The sequence below is a fragment of the Camelina sativa genome, chromosome 17, assembly GCF_000633955.1.
Source record: "Camelina sativa cultivar DH55 chromosome 17, Cs, whole genome shotgun sequence".
NCBI lineage: Eukaryota > Viridiplantae > Streptophyta > Magnoliopsida > Brassicales > Brassicaceae > Camelina > Camelina sativa.
In genome coordinates this window covers 13,063,682-13,087,489 of record NC_025701.1, presented here as the reverse complement: position 1 = coordinate 13,087,489, position 23,808 = coordinate 13,063,682, and the positions used below count along the sequence as shown (strand labels likewise).

Sequence of the window (23,808 nt, the reverse complement as noted above, 5' to 3'; positions counted from 1 at the left end):
TACTTTAAACACCTTTTGAAGAAACTTGTTTCTATCTTTAAAAGTAAGGCTTGTGTGGATTCAAAGAGGGATAGTTCTGAAAGTAAGGCTTGTGTGGTAGATGGTATAGTACATTTAAAAAGAAAAGAGGTTAGGCTTTTTATCACAGCTAGTAGTGAGGTACTCAATTAACGAATCGTAGCATTTGAATTTCAACTGTACTTCAGAACTTTGAATAGAAAAAGTAGGCAATTATTTTGAATTTTGAGTAAGAAATTCGATAATGTGACTGAATAGGGATGATAGGCTGTTAAGATTAATATGTAATTCAGTAACAAATACTAGAATAGGGAAATCTTGAAGATAAGTTTGGTATTCTACAAACATGTAAAGCAACAAAACTTTGACATAAAAACATTCGAATGCAAACACAGTGCCACAATATAAGAATCCAGGTTGATAATGCGATATTAAGAAAAACTTTTAAAGAGTTCGAGTCAAAAACTTGGGGCTTTCTAAGAGGTCTCAACGTCTGAGAGATCCAAACCTTCTTGGTAAAGCTCAAAGTCAATAGGGCTCCATCTGCAGACCAAGGTCAGCTTGAAAGTAGACAGTTTCTTTCCCAGCAGACGCTGCACAAACAAGTATAAGGAAAACATTTCAGAAAACAAACAAATTTAAAGGAAAGGGTGTAGGAATACAGAAGTCTTATTACCAAAATGTGGGCTGATTCTGGCGAAAGAGCTTTTCCTTCTTCACAAACTACAAAGTCAGAGATCAACTCCACAGTACCTACATCAGCAAAAAGAAACGAGTTTTTGGATTTAAGATAAATTGCAAAATAATGTGTATGAGAGACAAGAATATTAAAGATGGTGGGACGACAAACCTTTGTTTAGTCGAACAGGCATCTTCTGCTTCCGAAGAAACGGTTCCATATCATGTGTGAACTGTTCTAGAGGACCTTCCTTCAATTCAACCTGATCATTTCGGTGATATTAATACAGTTATTAAGCTGAAGAAACGTGTTTTTGAAATAACAGAGAGAAGCAGAGGCTGATCATAGTCAAGACTGTTTGCTGATCTAGAATAAAACAACATATAGAGATGGCACAAGTTTCTCTTTACAAACCGTTTCTGCTGCAATTCTTCCGGTCTTTGAAAAGTATGCATCCTCATAAGCATTAAATAAGCTGCAAAACAACAAGAAAAAAAAACATCGCAAAGAGTTAAAACAAAGAGACATGGATACAATTCAAGCCCCTACCTGTAGTTTTCACCAAAGCACAAGAGGGAAAAAGAGAGGTTTCAATAGATACCTTTCCACCTCGTCCTTTGGCATATCAGTAGCAAGAAGTCCAGCATTACCATTAATCAACTGAAACAACATACCACAACATATGTAAATCTAACTGACAATTTAAAAAAATGGGCCATTTAACATAAAACATCCATTGTAAGAAGCAGAAGAGTACACAAACCTTGGAGGCTTTGTAGATACCAGAACGGATTTCATCAGAAGCCGAGCGACCAAGAGCAACCTGCATAACTTTGTTGGAACCAAGGAAGAACCTAGACAAAAAAAATAAGAACCAAGTCAGTCATATCACCAAAATCACAATCAAACACATTCAAACATAAACAAGAAGAAGCTGCTGACCTTCCATTGTGCATAAACTGCTGTCTAAACTCATTGAATTTGATATTTCTCATGTTTTCAAAAGAGAAAACATAGACAGAGGAATATTTTTCAACAGACTCCCTAATTGCATTCACAATAGTCTCCTTATGATCTCTTCCTTTCTTCTTCGTCTTGGACAAAGTCACTGCAGCACAAAATCAAGAACCATCCTTTAGTTAACCATACCATAAGAAACTATGAAAACCCATTAGAAAGTCCAAAATTTTTAGAATTTTTTCAAAAGGGTTCATCTAAAAAAACCTAACAAAACCCTAAAACCCTTGACGGCGGCTACCAAGACCAGTAACAGAGATGCAATGGTTCCAACAATAGAATCAAGAAAGAGTGAAGGAAGGAAGAAAGAATTCAAACCTGGTCTGTCTCGCTTTGATTTAGGCATAGCTAAGGTTTCAAATGCTTGTTTGAATGTAAGTGAGAGGAACGAAAGGAAACGGCTTCTTTGTTTCTTAAGGCTCCTTTCACTTTTCTTCAGGGAGACTGAAACCCTCGTTCCCTTCTCTGCTTTTTAATTCGCCCTCTTTTTCATAATCTGGACCCCTAGATTAACCCGACCCGGATCCGGCCCGTTTCAGGCCTTATAGTAATCAGAAATTTGGGCCGAAATTTTGTAGTTATTCGAGGGTTGTTAACTAAAATGCTTGATAGTCAATATAATTTGGAAAAGTAATTTAATTTACAATGATTTATAACGTCGTACTAAACTACTACTAGTTCTTAGATTTATGTCAAAACTTTTATTACGTCTTTAATCAATTTCATAGAAAAAAATATAAAAAGTGCATGTATCAATGAAATCGCTAATTTTTGATGTTTTTTCTTGTCATAAAATGGAAATTTATACGTAACGTAAAAGACCAGGCTATTCAATTAACTAGAAATGGACCCGTGCATTGCACGGGTTTGTTTGGTTTTTTATTAGTATATATTATATTTGTAGAATAGAAATTTATGTATGTTTATGATAAGTCTTCCATTCTTATGTTTTTAATGAGATGTGCATTGTTTATGTATGCTTGTTATTTAACTACATATTATGACTGTTACTTTAAATTAGAATTAAATATTATCAGTTATTTTTGTCATAATTACGATAAATATTTGTTTTAATTAATTATTAACCAAACAATCATGAAATCCAATTGTTTGTATTTTTATGTTTATTTGTATAATTAAAAAAAAAAAACAGTCCTAAAGATGAGTTAAAACCAAATTAAAATAATAGTCAAAAAACCTATTTTATGCCTAAACTTAAAAAAAAAAACAAATTCAGTCTTCAATTCTTGGTTTCTTTTGTTGATCATCTGTTTGTTTTTGACGTTCATCACATTTCTGGCGTTTGGTTCCACAGTTGACATCCTTCGAACTTGTCTAAACACAAAAAGACAAATCATTAATATGTTTAGTAAAATAATTTATTATATTTAGCAAACATAATATATTATAATATATATATATATGATATTTACCTTTGTTTCGTCTATTATTTCTGTGACTGTAAAAGTTTGATACGATGCATCAAAATCATACTTTTTAACTTGAATCTCGAATAAATATCTATTTCCAACAATTGATTTCACACATGTGGGAACTTCTTCTAACTCTTGTTCGCCCAAATTACTTTTTATCTGTGTAAACAATAGAATTAAAGTTAATTATTTCGATCCTAATATATGTATCCATACAGTTTAATATTTTTATATAATTTATAGCTCTTACGATTTCTGCAGTTGTTCCGGTGATTTTTTCTGCATCTTTATCAAATATAACAAAAGTTGCTGAGGCATCTCCATCATCCACTATTACTTCAATTCTAAATCTGGAAAATAGAATATTAATTATTTAAATATTTAAATAATAAAAATTAGAGAAAATTTGATAATTATATACCTTAGTACTCCAACGGCTGGTGATTTACCACACTTTTTGTTTGAGCATATAAGAGAGGTTGCTGATTTTGTTACTTTTTTAGAGCAACTCGAACATGATATGTAGTTCCAACTTTTTCGTAATACTATTTCAGTTATAGTTGCTTTGACGACGAATTTCTTTTCCTGCAATTATAATAATATTGGAAATATATATCATTAATAATTGTATTCATTGTTCAATAGTATATATTCCTTATAAAGTAAATAAGAAGAATATTTTTACCTTACGGTCATCTGATGAGACATATTCCTAAATATCATTAATTGATTGTTGGTCTTCTGGATGTATATTTTGTTTAGTTATGTCACCCAAATTAACCAAACATTCTCCATCATACCTCAAACTATTAAAGTTACATTTTTTTTTTGTTAAAGGGCATTCAAATAAAAAAAGAGAGAGAAACAAAATGTTTACAGGGCGAGGCCCAAAAGGAAGCTCAAATTATGAAAACTCTAATTAAGTAGTAGCTAAATTTAAACCCATAATTAGGACAGAACCAATATTGAACCGAGGAGTTAAAATTGAACCAAATAGTTAGGAGTGAACCAGATAGACGGTTGGGCGGTATAGACACTTCAAACCACCTTCAATAGCCATCAATGATTGAGAGAGAAAAATCTTCGAGCTTTAGATCTCATGGCCTCCACGGGCGATTAGGGTTTCAAACCTGGTCAGTGTGCTGATCCTGCGAACCATTGGAGAAGTATAGATGAGGTGAGGGCAGGATTTGAGTCGCGGAAACTTAAGGCTCTGTTTCTGATCAAGGTGTCAATCTGACGGATGATAAGATCCGCCGATTTGAAAGAGTTTCTGTGAAGTCGATGGTTCCTCTCTGTCCATAGGGCATAGATCGTGGCTTGCCAAGCGATGAGGAGCAGTAACCTGGCGTTTCGACTTCCTCTGAGGGAGATAAGGCTCTGAATTGTTCCATTCCATGATCGAATTGCATTATGTGAGCAGCGGCGAGCTGTGGTGTGCCAGATGGTCCAGCTGAAAGGGCAGTTAAAGAAGAGATGGTCTCGGCTTTCATCCTCGCCATTGCAAAGTAAGCAAACTGGGTCGACTTGCAGTCCCCATTCTCTTAGTCTGTCCCGAGTAGGGTTTCGATTCAACACAAATAGCCATGTGAGAAATTTATGTTTCGGGATCCCTCTAGAGAACCAAACTACCTTATGCCATGAAACCGTAGGGAGGTTACATTTGAGGGCTTGACATATTTTTCCTGTTGAGTGGGCATCCTTTAATTGATCGTCAATCCACCAAGTATGTGTGTCAGGATCGTCTGAAAGATGAATAGTTGAGAGCTCTATGTGGTAGTTGACCTGCGTTTCTGACCGTGCAGGAGGCAACCTCCATGCTCCTCGATGCCATAAGTCTGCTAAAGTGGCTCCTTTCGGGATTCCTAAAATGCCTTCACGGTGGAGGTAGGTTGACATTCTTCCCAGTTTCGACCAATGGTCACTCCAAAAACTACAATTTTTTCCATTTCCCACTTTCAACTTGATCCAGGGGTAAATCTCTTCTCTCATTTTTAGGAGTTTATTCGCGAGCCAGGAATACTTGGTGTTTGGCTTCCGCGTCCAGAAGTTACTAAGATTACCCGAGAGAACAGATCCTCTAAACCAAGCTACCCAAACAGAGCCTGAACAAAAGAAAAGGAGCCAGATAAGTTTGATCATACATGCCTTGTTCCAACTTTTCAGATCCCGTATTCCTAACCCTCCTTCACTTTTTGCAGCTGTTACCGTCGCCCAAGCCACCCTTGCTGAGTGATGGCCCTCCGTAGTTCCTTTCCACAAGAACGCACCACACAAAGAGTTCAGGATATTAATGCATCTCTTTGGCAGTACAAACGCAGAGGACCAGAAGTTTGTGATCCCGTTTATGACTGTATTTAACAGTTGGAGTCTGCCTGCGAAGGAAAGGGTCTTAGTTGACCACGCATTAAATCTGCCTTTCACCTTTTGGATAAGCGGAGCACAGTCTAAAAGGGTGAGTTTCTTTGTGCAGAGGGGAACTCCTAGGTAGCGGATTGGGAGTTGACCGTGAGATAAGCCTGTTTCTGACTTGATTTGATTGATTTCAGGGTCCGAGAGGCCAGAAGTGAAGAAACTTGTCTTTGGGAGGCTAATTGCTAAGCCCGAGACTTCTTCAAACTCTTTTAAGACTTGAAGAACGCTTTGCAGTGAGTTTAGCGAGCCATCTACGAAGATAAGCAAATCATCTGCAAAGCATAAGTGAGTTAGCTTTTGATTTTGACATTTATGGTGATAGTGAAATTTGCCTCCTTGTGCAGCTTGGTCAAGCATGAACGAGAGACAGTTCATAGCAATGACGAAGAGGTAAGGAGAGAGCGGATCTCCTTGCCGCAACCCTCTGGAGCCTTTGAAATACCCGTGCACATTACCGTTGAAACCCACTGAGAAAGAAGGGGTGCAGATACAGGCTTGCAACCAACGAATGTAGAGTTCAGGGATTTCAATGCCTCGCAGACAGCTGAAGATAAACTCCCATCGTATTGTGTCGAATGCTTTTGCTATGTCGACCTTTATTGTAATGCGCTTTGGTCCTTTTTCTTTGTGGTAGCCATTAACAAGCTCTGCTGCTAGCAATGTATTTTCTACTAACAGTCTTCCTTTTATAAATGCAGACTGGTTCCTTTGGATCAGATCCGGGAGAACTGGCTTAAGTCGAGAAACTAACAGTTTGGAGATGACCTTATAGAGGGTATTGAGGCATGAAATGGGCCTGAAATCCGACACTAGAGTGGCGCCTGGAGTTTTTGGAATCAGAGCAAGAGTTGTTGCATTGATTGCCGAAGGGAGGAAAGAAGTTTGAAAGAACTTGAGGATGCTACCTTGGACTTCCTGACCCAGAATCTCCCAACTCGCTTTGTAGAAAGCAGAGGTATAGCCGTCAGGCCCTGCCGCTTTATTTGCATTTAGCTTAAACATCACTACTCGAATCTCTTCCATAGATGGTAAGGTGACCATTGATTGTTTTAGTGCAGGAGAGCAACGAAAAGTGATTCGAGACTGAATCCAGGCTGGGGAAATGGTAAGAGGAGGCAAAATCAGAGGACCAAGGATTGACTGGAAGTGACTAACTGCCATATAGCTCATCTCAATGGGATTGTCGACCAGTGTACCAGAGAGAGTTGTGAAGGATCTGATGGCGTTGAATGCATTCCGAAGCTGAGTGATCCGGTGGAAGTAAGCCGTGTTTAAGTCCCCTTCTTTGAGCCAGTTGATGCGCGACCGCTGCCTGAAGTAAGCCTCTTCGATTTGTCGCAGAAACTCCCATTTGGATTGTAGTTCTCTCTCCTGTTGGAACAAAGTGGTTGAAGGGGATGACATGGATTGTACCTGCATAGCTTGAAGCAAAAGGTTAGTTTCTCTCACTCTGATTTGAATATTAGAAAAGTTCTCTCGAGAAAGTGTTTTTAACGCTCTTTTTAGTGTTTTTTGTTTTGCACTTAGTGTCGACAAACATATTTCCCGAGAAGTGGAGTTTCCAGCAAGAATCCAAGCAGCTTCAACCGTTTGGGTAAACAGGGGATGCTTGGTGAGAAAATTGAAAAATTTGAAAGGTTTGGTCCCTGAGGTGGGGAGGTTTGCATTGAGGTTAAGGATGCAAGGAGAGTGGTCTGAGATTTCTGGGGCTAAGAAAGTAGCTACACTATCAGGGTAACACGTTAACCATGGATTGTTCACCAATAACCTGTCTAGTTTTTTTGCAATGGGGTTTGACGGGTTCTTGTTTGTCCAGGTGAAGTTTGGGCCTTGATAGCGTACATCGAGGAGCTCAAGTTGCAGGAGGCAGTCACGAAGCTCAACCATACGCGAGGTTAAGTGATTTACAAAGGGACTTGAGTGTTCGGCTGGATGAATTATTTGATTAAAGTCCCCTCCTACCAACCAAGGAGCCGTGTCCAGCTGAAATCTTTGATGGAGGCTCAACATTTCACACCAAAGGTCAGTTCGCTCTTCACCTAGGTTAGGGGCGTAGACGGCAGTAAAGTAAAACCGATGACCATTGGTTGAAATTTCCGCTGTGATCAAGTGCTTTGTTTGATGCAGGACTGAGACTGTGGTAGGCTGACGCCAGATGAGGACTATTCTACCATCTTCGTCCGAAGAGTGGTTTGAAGTGTAATGCCACCCTGGGCAAGCAAGGTTCATCACTCGGTTCAAATTTGGTTCCTTTATGTGGGTTTCTAAGATAGCTCCAAAAGTAGGCTTATGCATAGTTAGCCAGTTAACAAAAGGCCTGTGTTTATCCGGGTCATTTAGACCACGAACGTTCCAAAAAAAGGGCCGTATATACATAGGAAAATGAGAATATTATAGTTGATTTGGATCCTCTCCCTTATGTGGGAGATTCGCCAGAGTAGGACTATTAGGGTCAGAAGAGGTAGGTGGGTCAATTTGCATGGCTGAAGGCGGGAGGGGGGAAGTAGGTGGGTTAGGCGGGTTAGGCAAGACATTTGGGGATGGAGGTGTTTCTGAGGATGGGTTTGGAATTTGGGAAGGCGGTGGTTGATTAGTTAGGATGTCAAAAGGGTTAGTGGAGATTGGGATGGAGATGTTTCGCAAGGGAGTGGACTTGTTTTGTGTAGTGGGTGGTTTCCTAGCTTTTGCTTTGGATTGGGGTCGGATAGGGTGATTAGTAGTGGTTTTCTCCTGAGGTACGGAAAACTGAACAGCAGGAGGAAGGGTTTCTGAAACAAGAGAGGTGGGTGGGGAAGGAGGAAGGGGGGAGCAACCTGAAGAGAGACCAGAGGAAGCTCCAGGGTCAGGGATAGAACTACTCGTGGGAGCATGAAAAGGTGGTGTTTCCGCATTATGTCCTTTGGGAAGAGGTTTTTCATTAGTCTTTTGTTTCTGGACCCAGGACGGTGCAACTGAGGGACAATAGCGAATTACGTGACCTATATCTTTGCAGTGAGAACAAGTGGGGGGAACCCAAGGATACTCGACTGAGATTGTTATTATTTCTCCACTTTCTCGTTGAATCTCCACCGAAGAGGGGAGGGGTTCAGTTAAGTTTCTCTCGACCTTAACATGGGCTTCTGAAAGACTGACGAGGTTCCTAGTGAACTCATCCATTTCTTTAGGTTCACCCACTAGACCAGCCACAAGACTTATTCCTTTGTGGTGCATTAAGTCAAAAGGCATGCCCTTTAGGTGCGCCCAAATGGGGATGGCATCCAAATTCATGTTCTCACCTCCAGAAGCATTCCACTGAGCCACGAGAAACATGCTGTCTCCAATGTACCACAGTTTTTTCTCTAAAACTTTAGTTCGAATGAATTCATTGGGCAGCCTGACTAACATTGAGTTTTTTGAATGGTTTAGGTGAATCTCTAGCCTTTGGCCTCTTCCCCACATGTGGCTAAGCACACTATGAATTTGTTTGTAGGGTGGGAGCCTTCCTTTGAAGGTGCCGATGATGAAATCTTTGTGAAGCTCGGCTCCCTCTTGGAAGACTGCATCTGGAATGACAATGCGAGGCTTCCCTTCTGGGGAATAGTCTACAGGGGCCAAGCGGGTTAGGGTTCTATCTGCACTTTTCTTAAGTTTCTGAGCCAAAGTTTCAGGTCTTGAGCTTGAGGTTTGTTGTTGAACTGACTGATGACTCTTCTCCAACTGCTGGGTTTGAGTAACAGTTACTGGGGCAGAGGATGGTGGGGAGGGTAACAGAGGACCCTCGGGAGAGATGGCACCTGAAGGATCACCAGGACAACGAGGTAACGAGCTTGAGCTTGAGGCTATAGTTGGACGGGTTTTCTCTTGATTACAGGAAGTCAAAGGGGGAATAACAGATGGCTGAGAAGATTGTTGGGCTTGTACCTTTTGAGTCTCTTGCGCCAAAGGTTCGGGATGGGAAGGGTTCAGTTGGGCGTGTTCCTCTTGAGTCTCTTGCGACAAGGTTTTGGGGTGGAAAGGGTTTAGTAAGAGACGGGTAACCTTTGGTGGGGATTTGGTAAGGAGACCATCAGTCTGGGCTACAGTTTTTCCTTGTGACACTGTAGCAGTGTTTGCAGATCTAGGTTTTGGGGCCAAGGAGAGGTTGTATGAGTTAAGGATAGCTTGAGCCTGGGGGTTTACTACCACAGGAGTTGATTTGTGAAGAGCAGGAAGTGCTAGGATTACTCGCTCTGGGTCGACATAATCAGTTTTGGTTAGGGGCGAGAGAGAGGAGGGAGAAGTGGGGGTGAGAGGGGGGAAGTCAGAGAAGGAGATGAGTGGGGAAATGTCTGGGGGGTCGGGAGGGAAGGGAGGGGGTCGATTTGAGCCACCTTCAGCTTTCGCTGAAGCTGGATTGCTGCCGGAAACTCGAATCTCAGGGAACCAGCGGTTCGCCGACGACATGGATTTTTTTATATGTACGATATCTTCCTATTAAAGTTACATTGAGAAGTTAGTTTAAAACATGAATTAAATATATTTAGTAAATATAATTTAATTTAAGATTTGAGAGAATACCTCTTTCGGAAAGCATCTACCGGATCAGAATCATGATTCAAGTAAAATTTAGTGCCTGTGGATGCTGACAAATATATTTCACTTTGATATATCTTGACCAAGACGCTTGTCATGATGAGTACAATATTATTATTTTCCACTCCACGATATTTGTCTTCCAAGAGTTCTGCTTGTTCTGCCCATAATGTTGCAGGTATTTCGTTTCCACTTGATCACGTAAGAAAAATTAATATTAACTAATGGCCATAATTAAAATTCATAAAACATATAGTTACATTAATTAATAATTTCATTGAACTTACTCTTCTAGTAATAAAGTTAGAGTGACCTTTCTTAAGGTGGGTGTAGTAGTAGTACGAACATCAGTTTTGTCCATATGTTTAATATATCCGATTGCATTTGTATTTAAACAATGTTAAACATACTTATATCACTCATATAATTTTAAAATTTTGTACGTACCATATAAATCAATTGTGTGATCTTGTAACTTGACAAATCCCTCGTAATTTCGGAATCGAAATTTTTCTCGTGGTATTTGGCAGCTTTCTTGTCCCACAATGGTAACTCTTGTCCTCTCTGTCAATCTTATCTGAAATTTATGGTCAGAAACTTTGTAGTTCTTATTGCAATCTTGCACATTGAAATCATAAATTTCAATAATACTTCCTTCAGATAACTGATTTCCAAACTTTTGAAGAAGAGATTGATGCACTGTTCCTTGAATTGTATTTTCCTGTGTTTAAAGTGTATAAAATTACAATAACAATAAGAATAAATAATTATTAATTGGAACACAATATCTAATATAACCGTGCATTAAAACTAAGTATGTACTAACCTTTTGATCCAGAAATAAAAGATTCATTCCTAGGAGTTCATTATCTTTTTTGAAATTTTTGAATTCCCACTTTCGAAGTAGACGAACTGTGATAGAATGACGATAAAAACGTTTACGATCCAGTTGATCTAGTGTTAAAAAACTTTTAGCATTAGCCATGATGAAGGAACTGTTCTTTTTTTGAAGCAACAAAGAAGTTGTGGTTTTTTTTTTTGCGTGTAAAGGTTATGGGGATGTTGTTTGTTTTATAATGTAAACAACCGACATTAATAAGGTGTGTTCCTTTTCCTAACAGAGAATGAGCTTTAATATTCCTTCTTTTATTTAAATTAGGAGATAAATTGTGATAACCACGTCACTTGGATTTAATAGGAGACTTTTTTTTTTAAATCGAGTTTGGGATATTGTTGAGATTTGTATACGTAATTTTGTGTATATCTCCTATATATATTGTTTTACATGCTCTTTTGACCTTTTTCTCTCATGAATTGTTTTTTTTTTTTTTGTAGAAATTTTTTTATAGTGTTTGGTACTTTATTTCTTATTTTTCTTTTTAAAAGATAATAATAAGATAGTAAGATATTAACAATCTTGGATTTCTTTAATGGAATTATTATACGTGATTTAAATCATATTGTATTGTAATAATTGTGTAATAATTTTAACAAATCAAACATGGGCCACGAACATAAACCATACAAATGGGAATGTTTACAAAAACTGGTAAAAGCCCAAACAAAACCCATATTATTTTTTTTAAATGACGTAATGGGTGGATTTTTTCTCAAGTGCGTTGCTTTTTAGTTTTTTTAATTAAAAAATATAAATCATAAATGATATTAGCTTTTCTCCTCATTTACAGAACGGCGACTTTGCCGACCTTAAAAAAAATTACAGAACGACATTTTTTTCTTCCCAACATAACCGTCCTCTCCGTCGACTCACTCATCGTCCCTACCGGTATCGATATCACCGCATCAGAGACACGCACTCCACCGTCGACATCGACGTCTCTCTCCCCTTCACCGGCGAGGAATCAACCTCACTTAAGGTATATGCTTTTTCGATTTCAATCCCATTATGTCAAATTGATGTATAAATTTTGTATAACCGTAAGGAAATTAGTGCGGTAATATAGTGAGTATCTCTATTGCATAGAATTAATGAGATTTTTGATATAAAATATTGATCTTTATTAAGAACGAAAGCAACAATACATTATATTTATTGCTGTAATGAGATTTGTGTAGAATGGACTTGAACCACCCAAAAATGTGAAGATTTGAGGAGTTTTGGATAGAAAGTATTGATCTTTATGCGTTACATGTTTCAATTTTTTCTTTTGATTAATATATCTGATTCATTTGATATTTTGCAGTAAACATATTAGTCTTTTAATCCGACTTTCATGTGACGCTCTGAACTCCCAAATTAATTGTAAGTATCTTTCACCTATTCTCTATTATAGGGTTGGGTTTGTGTATTGTTTGGTCCGTTTAGATTGTACTCAATTGGAGAAAGGATAAATCTTTTTAATTTTATAATTGTTAGAGACTTAAGAGTTTATGTGTTAGTAACCAATTAGAAACAAAAGAAAAGTTGAAGGTATGAATGAGTAGCTATGAGATCATTTCATTCTTGAAGTGGACTTTAAAATGGCAAATAAATTGGACTTTACTCCTCTACTTTTCAGTCATATAATTAAACTTGCTTCTATGTTTTGTAGGGATCTTGCAATGGATTTTATATATGAAAATAGTTGTGAAGATTAAACTCAAAGATGAAATTTATATCTTCACCTTAGGTAAGCAGTGGAACATATTCTTTGATTTGCCTTAAATTTTTTTGTATTGTAGTATAAATTTAGTCTAAAAAATGGGAGATAAAATTATAAGTCTAAAGAAAACTTGTTACGTTCTTGTAAAAAATTACTGGAAAATAGTATAAATAGAACTATAAACCTGAAATCTTTTTAAAAATCACCAAAATTTATAAAACTTGTAGGTATAGTTGTAGAAACTTTAGTTTTAATCTCTCTCTTAAAATCATATGTTGTTGAAAACTTCTTGATAGACAATATTTTGTAGAACATTATTGTCGTAGTGTTTTGTATCTCCTTTAAGAATCTGAAGGCCTGTAGTTGTAGTGACTCTTGAGAGGGCTACGTATAATTGTCCGTGAGAAAAGACTGGACTTGGCAAATATAAACCAACCTTGTTTAAGCTTTGACCTTAGCTCTTGTTGATAGTCATTGCATAGCAAACTCGTACCGGAAATTGACGTCTTTTGAGTTTAAAAGGCCATTTTGCATCTGTTGGTGTGAGACTTATTCTAGGAATAAGAACCCGTTTACCCACATGAGTTCCAGTGAGTATTTCTGCTTCAATAATCCTATTGCCTAGGCGAGTTATTATTAGTCTTGTACCATTGCAAAGTCCCTCTCGTTGATTAATATTCCTTAGTAGCATGATTGGTGCATCTATCTTCAGATCTAGTTTATGATTAGGAATACCTGAAAATTTCAATGTATTTAAAAAATCAGTAGGGTAAAGAATATGTTGATTTGCCACTTCTTCTTTGTCTTCACCGATGGTATCAGAGCTCAAATACTCTTTTAGTTCTCCCTTTAAGCATGTTAACATATAGTTATTCACTTCGTCCACTGTCTCATTTCTTGGAGTAAGAATTGCTCTCTCAATCAGATAATCCTTATCTTTGAAATTAAACTCGAAGTTGTGATATGTAGAGTTTGCAATGCATCCAATTGAATCACCGTTGTTTTGCAGGAGCATATTGGTGTCGATTTTTACTATTCCTATATCGTCATCTATGCTTCTATATTTTTCTGGTTTAGATATTGTGCCATCACCGATACCTATTAGCCATTCTGCAAAATCTTTCTCCGCCTGGTGCAACCTCATATTTTTCTCAAGAGTGAATATAGAGCAATAGTTCCATAAATATGAACGGTTGATTGTTGCCATAACAGTTTCTTGTCTGGTGCCTTGTGGTATAACTGGCAGAATTTGTCTAAAATCACCACCAAGAAGCACTGTTTTTCCGCCAAAGGGTTTGTTTGCTGCATCTGGATTTGCCACTGAGAGTACATCTCGCAAACTCTTATCAACAGCTTCAAATGCAAATCGATGGCACATGGGTGCTTCATCCCAAATGATGAGATCTGTTTTTTCCAGTAATTCTGCAAGCATGGAACCACGACTGATGTTACAAGTACTGTCTTGATGAAGATCTACCGGAATCTTGAAACGTGAATGTGCAGTTCAACCGTTAGGTAAAAGTGTAGCTGCAATCCCGGATGAAGCTACTGGTAATACAATTTTCCCCTGAGATCTTAATCTTGATATGATAGTCTTATACACATATGTCTTTCCTGTTCCACCTGGTCCACTGAGGAAAAACAACTTCCCTTTTCGATGGTCAATTGAGTCAATCACAGCATCATACACTTTCTTCTGCTCGTCATTTAGTGTTTGTATCAACCTGCGGTATTCTTCATCTTGTTTATGAATATTGTAACTCATTTCATCTTGAAGCATTGAGTTTTTTATTTTCTTCAACAACTCTTTGTCTGGTTTTGGCATATCTTCAAAATCAGTCAATGATCTATCATTTTGCGCTAGTATTCTTTCGATTTCTATAAGTGTATAACTCTGTAGCTCCTCATCAGAGAACTTTTGATCATTGAAGCTGAATGTTTTTCTTTGATTTTTAGGTATGTCATCAGCTAGGTGACGCCAACAATGCTCCCATAAACTAAGAGGGCTACTTAATTCGCAGTAAAGTAACAATGTCACAAAGAGATGACGAAGCTGAAAAGGATATGCATATTGTGCTGCTTCGTCCATAGCCTCCTTCCATTCAGAATCACCATTCAACATCCCTCTAGCATAACATGCCGCCTTGAATGTCTTATATTTAACATTATCAACGGTTAGTAAATCATCAAAGCTTGTTGGCCCTTTTTCTGTATTCAGCAGCATTCTCAAGTAATATAAGTCTCCTGCTGTCGGATGAATGTTTACTATTCTTCCTATGCTGAATCCTTGCTTTCTTTTTGACCATGTTTTCGCATCTGCATCCCACACGTAATATGAAGGGAATTGGATATATGTAAGTTTTCTTGCTTCAGGACACCGTTTGTTCATCTCAAACCATTCAGTAAGCATTGTTTTCTCGATTCCATCTTTTGACAGAATGTATTCTAGTATAGCTCCTTCAGGGTAAACAATTCTTTGTTGGTTTGGTAGGTGTAATGATAGTCTTGTTACTGCAGGTTTTTGTTTATGTATATCGAATGCAAAAATTCGCCAAGTAGCTTCACATGCAGAGAGGTAACGACATTCTAGATAGTTTTTTATCTCATTGATCTCTTCTTGTGATTCAGTCTCTTCTCTATTTTGATCCACTGCTTGTTTTCTCTCGATCTTCATTGTAGCCATGTCCACTCCTTTTGTGATATATTTGAATAAATACTTTATGGCAGATGACCTATTGCACCATTCTACATTGACGTGAGCTTTATATTTTTTCAGGAGTGCGAGATTGTGAGGCACAACATAGCTGTTATCAAGCTTTGTATTTCCCTTCATGACAAATTTTCTTTCGTCATATCTCCTACGGTAAGTAATGTAGCCAGTTTCACCAATATTTGTGGTATTGTTGTACGGTTTTGGAAACTTTTTGGTGCATTTGTTATCATCCATACATTTTGGCCCACATGGTCCATGCATCATAAATTGTTCAACCAATAAGAAACCTTCTGGATCACTCTCCTTATCTGGTAACTCAGAGCTAATAAAACTATCAATATCTTCTCGACTTTGATTTTGTTTCGACTCTTGTAACCATAAAAGAATGTGTGCATGAGGAAGTCCACGTTTTTGAAACTCGATTGTGTGAACAACTGTTTAGCAAAGAAAAAATTCACTTGTATAAATTGTTTATGTTAATAAATATAAATATTAATAATAGTTAGTAATAAATTATGTTAGTACCTGCTGTAATAGGGCCGAAAAAGACACCATCTTGTAGGTCTTTAAGAAGTTCTTCCAATTTCATTTTAAATACACGACATTCAATATCAGGTCTTTCATTTGCATTCTCATTTCCTGCCTTTTTTATATGTTCATTCACTTCTTCCCATTTTGGATTTGCTGTTATAGTAATGAAAAGATCTGGATTTCCATACCGTCTACATATTGCCATTGCGTCTCGATAATTTTCTACCATATATCGCGGTCCGCCTGTGAATGAAGATGGTAAAATTATTTTTTGGCCTAGCTTTTTCGAATCTGCATCTCCTTGTTCAACTGCATCACATACATTATTGTATAGATCTGCTCTAAGTTTTTTCTGGTTATACAAATAAAAGTTCATACGTTCTTGTTCGATAGCAGTATATGCATCAACCACATATTGATGAAAAAGACGGCCTGAACGTATTATTGTTCCTGGAGATGTCAATCTAGTATGTATTTGGTATGCATAATACTCTCGCATTGTAACGTATGCCCTTTTTGTAGTAAATCCTTCTCTATATGGAATGGTTTTTTCCATATAACCTTGTTCACCGTATGGAAACAATAGAGGATATTGTAGAGACATGTAGGATGGATGTAAAAAACTGATGTATTGTGGTTTTTCCATTTTAGGATGCACTATTATATCTCTCTCACAATTTGGAATAGACATGTCACCCACAATAAGTCCAGCAATCTCTTCTCCTTGTGGAAGATCAAATTGTCTACCACGTTCTTTATTTTTGATTAACTTAATCGAGTATTCTTCACTTCCGGCTTCGTATCTATCTCTAGCTATTCTAAACACTTTAGCTAACTCATTGTACTTGTCAANGTTCAACCAATAAGAAACCTTCTGGATCACTCTCCTTATCTGGTAACTCAGAGCTAATAAAACTATCAATATCTTCTCGACTTTGATTTTGTTTCGACTCTTGTAACCATAAAAGAATGTGTGCATGAGGAAGTCCACGTTTTTGAAACTCGATTGTGTGAACAACTGTTTAGCAAAGAAAAAATTCACTTGTATAAATTGTTTATGTTAATAAATATAAATATTAATAATAGTTAGTAATAAATTATGTTAGTACCTGCTGTAATAGGGCCGAAAAAGACACCATCTTGTAGGTCTTTAAGAAGTTCTTCCAATTTCATTTTAAATACACGACATTCAATATCAGGTCTTTCATTTGCATTCTCATTTCCTGCCTTTTTTATATGTTCATTCACTTCTTCCCATTTTGGATTTGCTGTTATAGTAATGAAAAGATCTGGATTTCCATACCGTCTACATATTGCCATTGCGTCTCGATAATTTTCTACCATATATCGCGGTCCGCCTGTGAACGAAGATGGTAAAATTATTTTTTGGCCTAGCTTTTTCGAATCTGCATCTCCTTGTTCAACTGCATCACATACATTATTGTATAGATCTGCTCTAAGTTTTTTCTGGTTATACAAATAAAAGTTCATACGTTCTTGTTCGATAGCAGTATATGCATCAACCACATATTGATGAAAAAGACGGCCTGAACGTATTATTGTTCCTGGAGATGTCAATCTAGTATGTATTTGGTATGCATAATACTCTCGCATTGTAACGTATGCCCTTTTTGTAGTAAATCCTTCTCTATATGGAATGGTTTTTTCCATATAACCTTGTTCACCGTATGGAAACAATAGAGGATATTGTAGAGACATGTAGGATGGATGTAAAAAACTGATGTATTGTGGTTTTTCCATTTTAGGATGCACTATTATATCTCTCTCACAATTTGGAATAGACATGTCACCCACAATAAGTCCAGCAATCTCTTCTCCTTGTGGAAGATCAAATTGTCTACCACGTTCTTTATTTTTGATTAACTTAATCGAGTATTCTTCACTTCCGGCTTCGTATCTATCTCTAGCTATTCTAAACACTTTAGCTAACTCATTGTACTTGTCAAGTATTTCAATTAATCCACTGAGAATACTTTCATTCAACTCAGTATTTTTTCCTTTTGCCAGTGCATTGAGACGGTTTTGAAGTTCATGAGCGGTATCATATATGTATAGCTGCGCAAAACGTGGTATATCTCCTTCGACTGGTAGTAAAGATCCAATTTTGTGGTAGTTCTGACCATGCATACGAAAAGTGAAAGGTCCATTTCCTGAATTGATATCATAATCAATTTTTCCTCCCATTGATGTAAAAGCAAGCATTGAATTATATGCTCGTATATTGTTCCGAAACGATGTTGACCGTAAGAGTAAATCATCTAAGTAAGATGGAGGTTGTCTAGATTGTTGCAGAACAACTCGTCCTTGTTGACAACAAATCGAAAATTTTAATTCTTTTCCACTATGTTTTAAACTTTCAGATTTCCACACCAAAGCCTCACAATAATTACATATCACCAACTCATTGTCCTTTCCGTTTTTGTTTCCTGAATTAAGAAAAAAAAACAGTTTTATATAATAAGATTTTGCATCGTAATTATGGTCAACTATTGTAATCAACGTATCACTAAATTATATGTACTTCTGTACATCCAATATTGTTTAAACGTAATTTTTAAAATCTGACCATGATTGAGAAATAAAATAAATATTTGATGATAGGATTTTCCAAACAATAAAATATTTACCATGATTGTTTGTCGTTTGTGCTCTTAGAGATCTTCTTTTTTGGTCTATAACATGATTATTTTGATTCTTATCAATAGTTAAATTTGATGGTTTTGACTGCTTGCTAGTTCGAGCTGCCTTTGATCTTGATCTTCTGTGGTAAATCCTGCAATATTTATTTTTATTAGATGAAAGTGTTGCAAAATTTTACAATATAATAGAATAAAAGTTCTTACCAACTTCTAAGCTGCGTAGTTGTAACTTGAGGACCCTATATTTTGTAAATTTATGTTAGACAATGAAAGATTGAAAGATAATTATGACGTTAAAGTAGTGGGAGATATATATGAAGCATTATAAAAAGATTTTACTTACACATTGATTTAATTTGTCTATCCATGTCTGAAGCATAGTTAAATCCAAACGTATATGAGGTTCATCTGTCATTGTCTTCTCTATCATAGCTATTTGCTCATCGTTCATAATACCTCGTTTTCTTTTGCTGGGAAGTTTTTCAAGTTTCTCATATTCTGGATTTGGTTTCTCATCGTTCATCGTTCGTAAATAAGTTTTGTTTTTTTTTTCTGAATACTTTGTGAATCTTAATATACATATTTATAGTGATCCACTTTCCTAGCTGCATTGGGTATTCTTTTTTGTTTTAAGAATATAATTTTCTTATGTAGATAAATACTCCAACAGCTAAAATTTTTTAATATCTTATATAATTTTTTTATGTAGATAAATACACCAACAGCTAAATTTTTTTAATATTAAACTATCCACCGAAAATCTGTAACTTTCCACATATAAATAATTTGATAAGTTTTTTGTTTTTCCTCGTTTTTGTTTTAATATTTTTCTATTAATTTTTAAAAAAATTTAACACATGTCAAAATCTCAGATTAATAACTTGACACGTGTCAAAATCTTGTTAATGACTAACTTTTAAAATTTAAACACATGTCAAAATCTCAGATTAATAACTTGACACGTGTCAAAATCCTGTTAATGGCTAACTTTCAAAACCCAAGTTTATATAATAAGATAGAACGAGTAGTTATAACCGTAGGGGCGTCAATTGGGCTGGCCCGGTTTGGTCTGGTTCGAAACCCGTAAAGCCCGTATATGTTTGAGCCCGGTCCGGTTCAGTCCGAAATATTTCCGAGCCTATATTTCAAAGCCCGAGCCCGGCCCTAATAGGATTCTGGGCTTTTCGGGCTTTTTAGGGCTTATCTTACCGATCAAAAATTCAAACTTATAAGCCTTAAAAAACAGTGTTTGAAGGTGCACTATAAAAAAATCAATCAAAAATTTAATAACTCATATATATTCATTACAACCAAATTAATTTAATATAAAAAATTTAAGACTAAACAAAATTTTGATACTTTAACTAAATAAACTAATATATAATTCATATAAAATATCATGGATAAAATTTTTTAAAGTATTAAGTATGGTTATTAAGTAAATATAAAAACTAGGATTAGAGTTTAAAACTTTAATTACAATAAATTATTAATCAAATATTGCAATCAAACAAAAATGTTAACAAAAAAGTATAAATATATTTGTTAAAGGACTTTCCGGGCTGGCCCGAGCCCAATCGGGCTAAGCTCGAAAAACCCTATAGCCCAAGCGGGCTAAGGCCCAAACGGGTTAAGCCCGAAAGACCCGATTTTTCCTGACATATATATTTAAGCCCGAGCCTGCTATTTTTCAGGGCCGAGCCGGGCCTGTCTGCGGGCTTTGGCCCTAAACGACATGTCTAACCCCGGGTTATATAACATTGGTTTGTCCTTTTAAAAAAAAAAAATCAATATATCTAGATGTTAATCGCATTATTGAATTTATTGTTGTTGTATAGAATTGAATGAGAAACTGGCGTGGCGAATGCATGGTTTCATGGGTAACTTCATCACGCTATTTTCCAAAAGCGTAGCCCTATTGGGACGCTCGTAGTGTGTAGACACTTGGTTCTCTAATCAAACTCCAACACGCATGTTTATAATTATATATAGAGCCATATACACTTGGCCGAGCGTATAGATAGATATTCATTTCTCTTAAGCATTCAACTTATTTTCTCTAGACTTCTGGTGAAAATGGTGCTTGCAGATGGGCTCAAACCGGTGGTACTGATGCTGGTGGTTCAGGTGGCTCTAGCCGGAGTCAACATTTTCTTCAAGCTGGCCATAAGCAGTGGCGTAAGCCTACCAATTCTCATCGCTTATCGTTTCCTCTTTTCCACCGCCGTTATGGTTCCTCTTGCTTTTTTCTTTAACCGGCAAGTTATTTCCTACACTAGCTAGCTAGTGTGACCATTTTAAATTATTGGAGGCCATTTACAAATTTTGCTGTGTCCTATCTTTTCCCCCCTTTCTCTCTTCGATATCTATACATCCATCGAAAATCGAAAACTAAAATATATAATTCCAAAATATAAAGTAGAAGTAGAGTATTATGTTATAATATTAAAACTCTCAATTTCCTTTGTCTTTTTGTGTGTGTGTGTTTATATTGTCTACTTGAATGACTTAAATATATGGACGTTTATGTTCATCAAGTTTTCATGCATGATCCGGATGTTAATTTTGCTATTCAGTTATTAATAATATATCAACTAATGTTTTACAGGGGGCAAAACGTAAAAATGACAGGGAAAATTATCTTCCAAGGCTTCCTGTGTGGCTTATTCGGGTAGATAGTTTCGAGAAGCAAATACTATACTCTTGAATCCACTGTATTTTCCAATCATAAACTGATTAGACTATATACATATGATACATGCAGAGGATCATTAGCATACAACCTATATTCCGAAGGTATGGCACTAACGTCGGCTACGTTTATGTCTGCAGTGGGTAATCTTTTACCCGCCGTAACATTCATCGTTGGCATCTCTGTAAGGTATTTAAAATTAAATATTTGTTATTGATTGAGAGATCAAAATATTCTAAAACGTTCCGGGTTCATATAACATGCAACTTTAATATACATAAATGTATTTATGTATCATAGGTTGGAGAGACTAGATTTAGGATCAATGGCAGGGAAAGCAAAAGTATTTGGGACATTAATGGGAATAGGTGGAGCAATGTTGTTCACCTTCTACAAAGGTTTTCCCATTGATTTCTTGAAGTCTGACATTAACCTTCTACCCAACACTAGAAGCAGTCATGTGGCTTTGTCGACGTCCCACCAAGTGTTGGGAGTCTGTTTAGCCTTCGCTGGTTGCATCTCTTATTCCATATGGATCATCATACAGGTGAGCAAATTAACTTGCATAAACACTAGGTTTGTTGTGATGGGCCGATCGACAGGTTAGGTTGGCTCGCGAAGATGACCATATTTATTTCATCAAAACAAAAAAATTAATCAGAGCCAGTCCAAGCCAAGTTCGGTCCATTTCAAGGCTACACATGCCGAGCACAGTCCGTCGAATCAACCACTTTTTATTCAATTCTTCGGGTTAGCCAAATGCCAAAATTTAGGACCAAGCATGTACCTGAAGCAACGCTCAATATGGGCTAGATATAAAACGTGCTTGACCATATATACATGTGCGCAACATGCATTGCTAATAGGAATGTTGTGTTAGGCTGAACAGTCTTGTTGATGGGTCGACTCGCGGATATACTTGTTCTCTACTAAAATAAATTAGAGGTGGTCTGAATCGGGGGTCTAAGTTAGGACTAAACATGTATATAAAAGCAAGGCTCAAACTGAGATGGATTTACAGCGAATTTAATCTAGGCTGACATGTATGCTCATTACAATAACCCTAGATATTATAGTGACTACATGTCATATCTAGACATTGATTTACGAGTCACTTGACTTGAATGGCATACACATTTTTTCAAAACATGATCTTGCGAGATACATTAGCATTCACAAAAACTTGAAAAAAATTATAAAACGTAAAATAACATAAAAAGGGATCTTAGATGTATCTGCAAGTTTTAGAATTACAACTACATTATATTGGACTCAGTAACTTTATTCATCCACTAAATAAGTAAATAGTAGCTTTGAACCGTTATTTAAATTTATCATTTTATTCAACTTAGAATTATTTTCGTTTTATTGATTATGATATTCAGTTATTGATTTCGTGTACCCATCAATTTCATTATTTTCTTAAGTTACCAAATTAAGAATTTCATTACATTACAGGCAAAGATGAGTGAAACATTGCCATGCCAATACACTAGTACGGGGTTGATGAGCGTAATGGGTTTCTTTCAATCAACTATCTATGCGTTGTGCTTGGAGAGAGACTGGACGCAATGGAAGCTAGGGTGGGACATAAGGCTATGGACAGCTGCATTTTCGGTATCGATCCAATTTTTTAATGTCACTATTTTAGTATTTTGTATATGTTATTATAAACCTCCGAGTATTGATCTTATAAATTACTAACAAATGCATGGTTGGAATGAAAACTATGAAAACGATTAGGGAACAATAGGAACAGCTCTAATAGTAACACTAACAGCAATTTGTGCGAGGCTAAAGGGTCCACTCTTTGTAGCCGCTTTCAACCCTCTAATGCTCGTAATTGTAGCCTTGGCTGGTGCTTTGTTGTTGGACGAAATGCTTTATCTAGGAAGGTAATTAAAAGGCAATACATTTGTTAATAGTTAATTACATAATGTTTCACTTATTCAGTATTTTCAAAATTTTCAGTATATTGGGAGCAATATTGATTGTATGTGGGCTATATGTTGTGTTATGGGGAAAAGGTAAAGAGTTGAGTGGATTAGTTCCGTCGGGAGAAAGCAAAACACATAAATCGCTCGAGATTATTGTTGCTAGTGCTAACCATGGTGGCTCGATCTCTGGCTGAAATGAAAACGATAGAAAATGACACTAGTGAAAGAAAGAATGTTATCAGCCGTTGATATTATCAGTTCCATTTATTTTCAAACCGTACTAGTGAAATCAATTTCTTATTTAGTTCAATTAATTTTCTGTACATGTATTGATATTTTCAATTAGTTTTCTTTTTATGAAATTTTAATTGAATTTTGCAAACAGTCGTAACAAATTTACAATTTATATTCGGAGAGAGTTTTTCTTAGGTATAATATAATGTTATCATTAAGTTGGGTCAGTATAAAGAACTTCTTTTTGTTTTCATAATTCTTATAATATGTAAGTATCGCGATACTTGCTTTTCATTTTTGGATCTATCATCTTTAAAACAATGCG

At 36.4% G+C, this 23,808-nt stretch overlaps 2 protein-coding genes across 16 annotated transcripts; one reads left to right on the top strand and one right to left on the bottom strand.

Moving 5' to 3' along the window:
• Nucleotides 296-2,170, bottom strand: LOC104756984 (mRNA turnover protein 4 homolog). The gene is made up of 8 exons (XM_010479672.2): nucleotides 2,033-2,170; nucleotides 1,640-1,805; nucleotides 1,461-1,551; nucleotides 1,299-1,357; nucleotides 1,112-1,172; nucleotides 869-959; nucleotides 695-771; nucleotides 296-611 (listed from the first exon to the last, which is right to left on the bottom strand). Exons 1-8 carry the CDS (start codon nucleotides 2,058-2,060, stop codon nucleotides 495-497), a joined length of 690 nt encoding a protein of 229 aa, XP_010477974.1. The 5' UTR covers nucleotides 2,061-2,170; the 3' UTR covers nucleotides 296-494.
• LOC104756981 (WAT1-related protein At1g68170-like) lies at nucleotides 11,753-23,561 on the top strand. 15 transcript variants are annotated; one of them, XM_019239745.1, is made up of 14 exons: nucleotides 11,753-11,990; nucleotides 12,318-12,376; nucleotides 12,666-12,743; nucleotides 13,963-14,267; nucleotides 14,673-14,890; nucleotides 15,057-15,070; nucleotides 15,234-15,291; nucleotides 15,493-15,579; nucleotides 21,229-21,291; nucleotides 21,385-21,501; nucleotides 21,613-21,859; nucleotides 22,771-22,929; nucleotides 23,056-23,207; nucleotides 23,284-23,561. In XM_019239745.1, the coding sequence occupies exons 8-14, from the start codon at nucleotides 15,548-15,550 to the stop codon at nucleotides 23,441-23,443; spliced, it is 930 nt and encodes a 309-aa protein (XP_019095290.1). In that variant the 5' UTR covers nucleotides 11,753-11,990; nucleotides 12,318-12,376; nucleotides 12,666-12,743; nucleotides 13,963-14,267; nucleotides 14,673-14,890; nucleotides 15,057-15,070; nucleotides 15,234-15,291; nucleotides 15,493-15,547; the 3' UTR covers nucleotides 23,444-23,561. The 15 variants fall into 15 exon arrangements, 10 of the variants coding, with proteins under 10 accessions (XP_019095290.1, XP_019095289.1, XP_019095285.1 ...); XM_019239744.1 differs by having other exon boundaries at nucleotides 15,057-15,118; XM_019239740.1 differs by having other exon boundaries at nucleotides 13,963-14,042; nucleotides 14,134-14,267; nucleotides 14,673-15,291.

Bases quoted from the DNA above. Each gene is read 5' to 3' on its own strand.
- LOC104756984 (XM_010479672.2), bottom strand. From the start codon at position 2,060: ATGCCTAAATCAAAGCGAGACAGACCAG. The intron at 960-1,111 runs GTTTGTAAAGAG...CGAAATGATCAG, and splicing joins GAAGAATTGCAGCAGAAACG to GTTGAATTGAAGGAAGGTCC. The intron at 772-868 runs GTTTGTCGTCCC...TTGCTGATGTAG, and splicing joins GCCTGTTCGACTAAACAAAG to GTACTGTGGAGTTGATCTCT.
- LOC104756981 (XM_019239747.1), top strand. From the start codon at position 15,548: ATGACAAATTTTCTTTCGTCATATCTCCTACG. The intron at 21,292-21,384 runs GTAGATAGTTTC...TGATACATGCAG, and splicing joins TTCCTGTGTGGCTTATTCGG to AGGATCATTAGCATACAACC. The intron at 21,860-22,770 runs GTGAGCAAATTA...ATTACATTACAG, and splicing joins CCATATGGATCATCATACAG to GCAAAGATGAGTGAAACATT.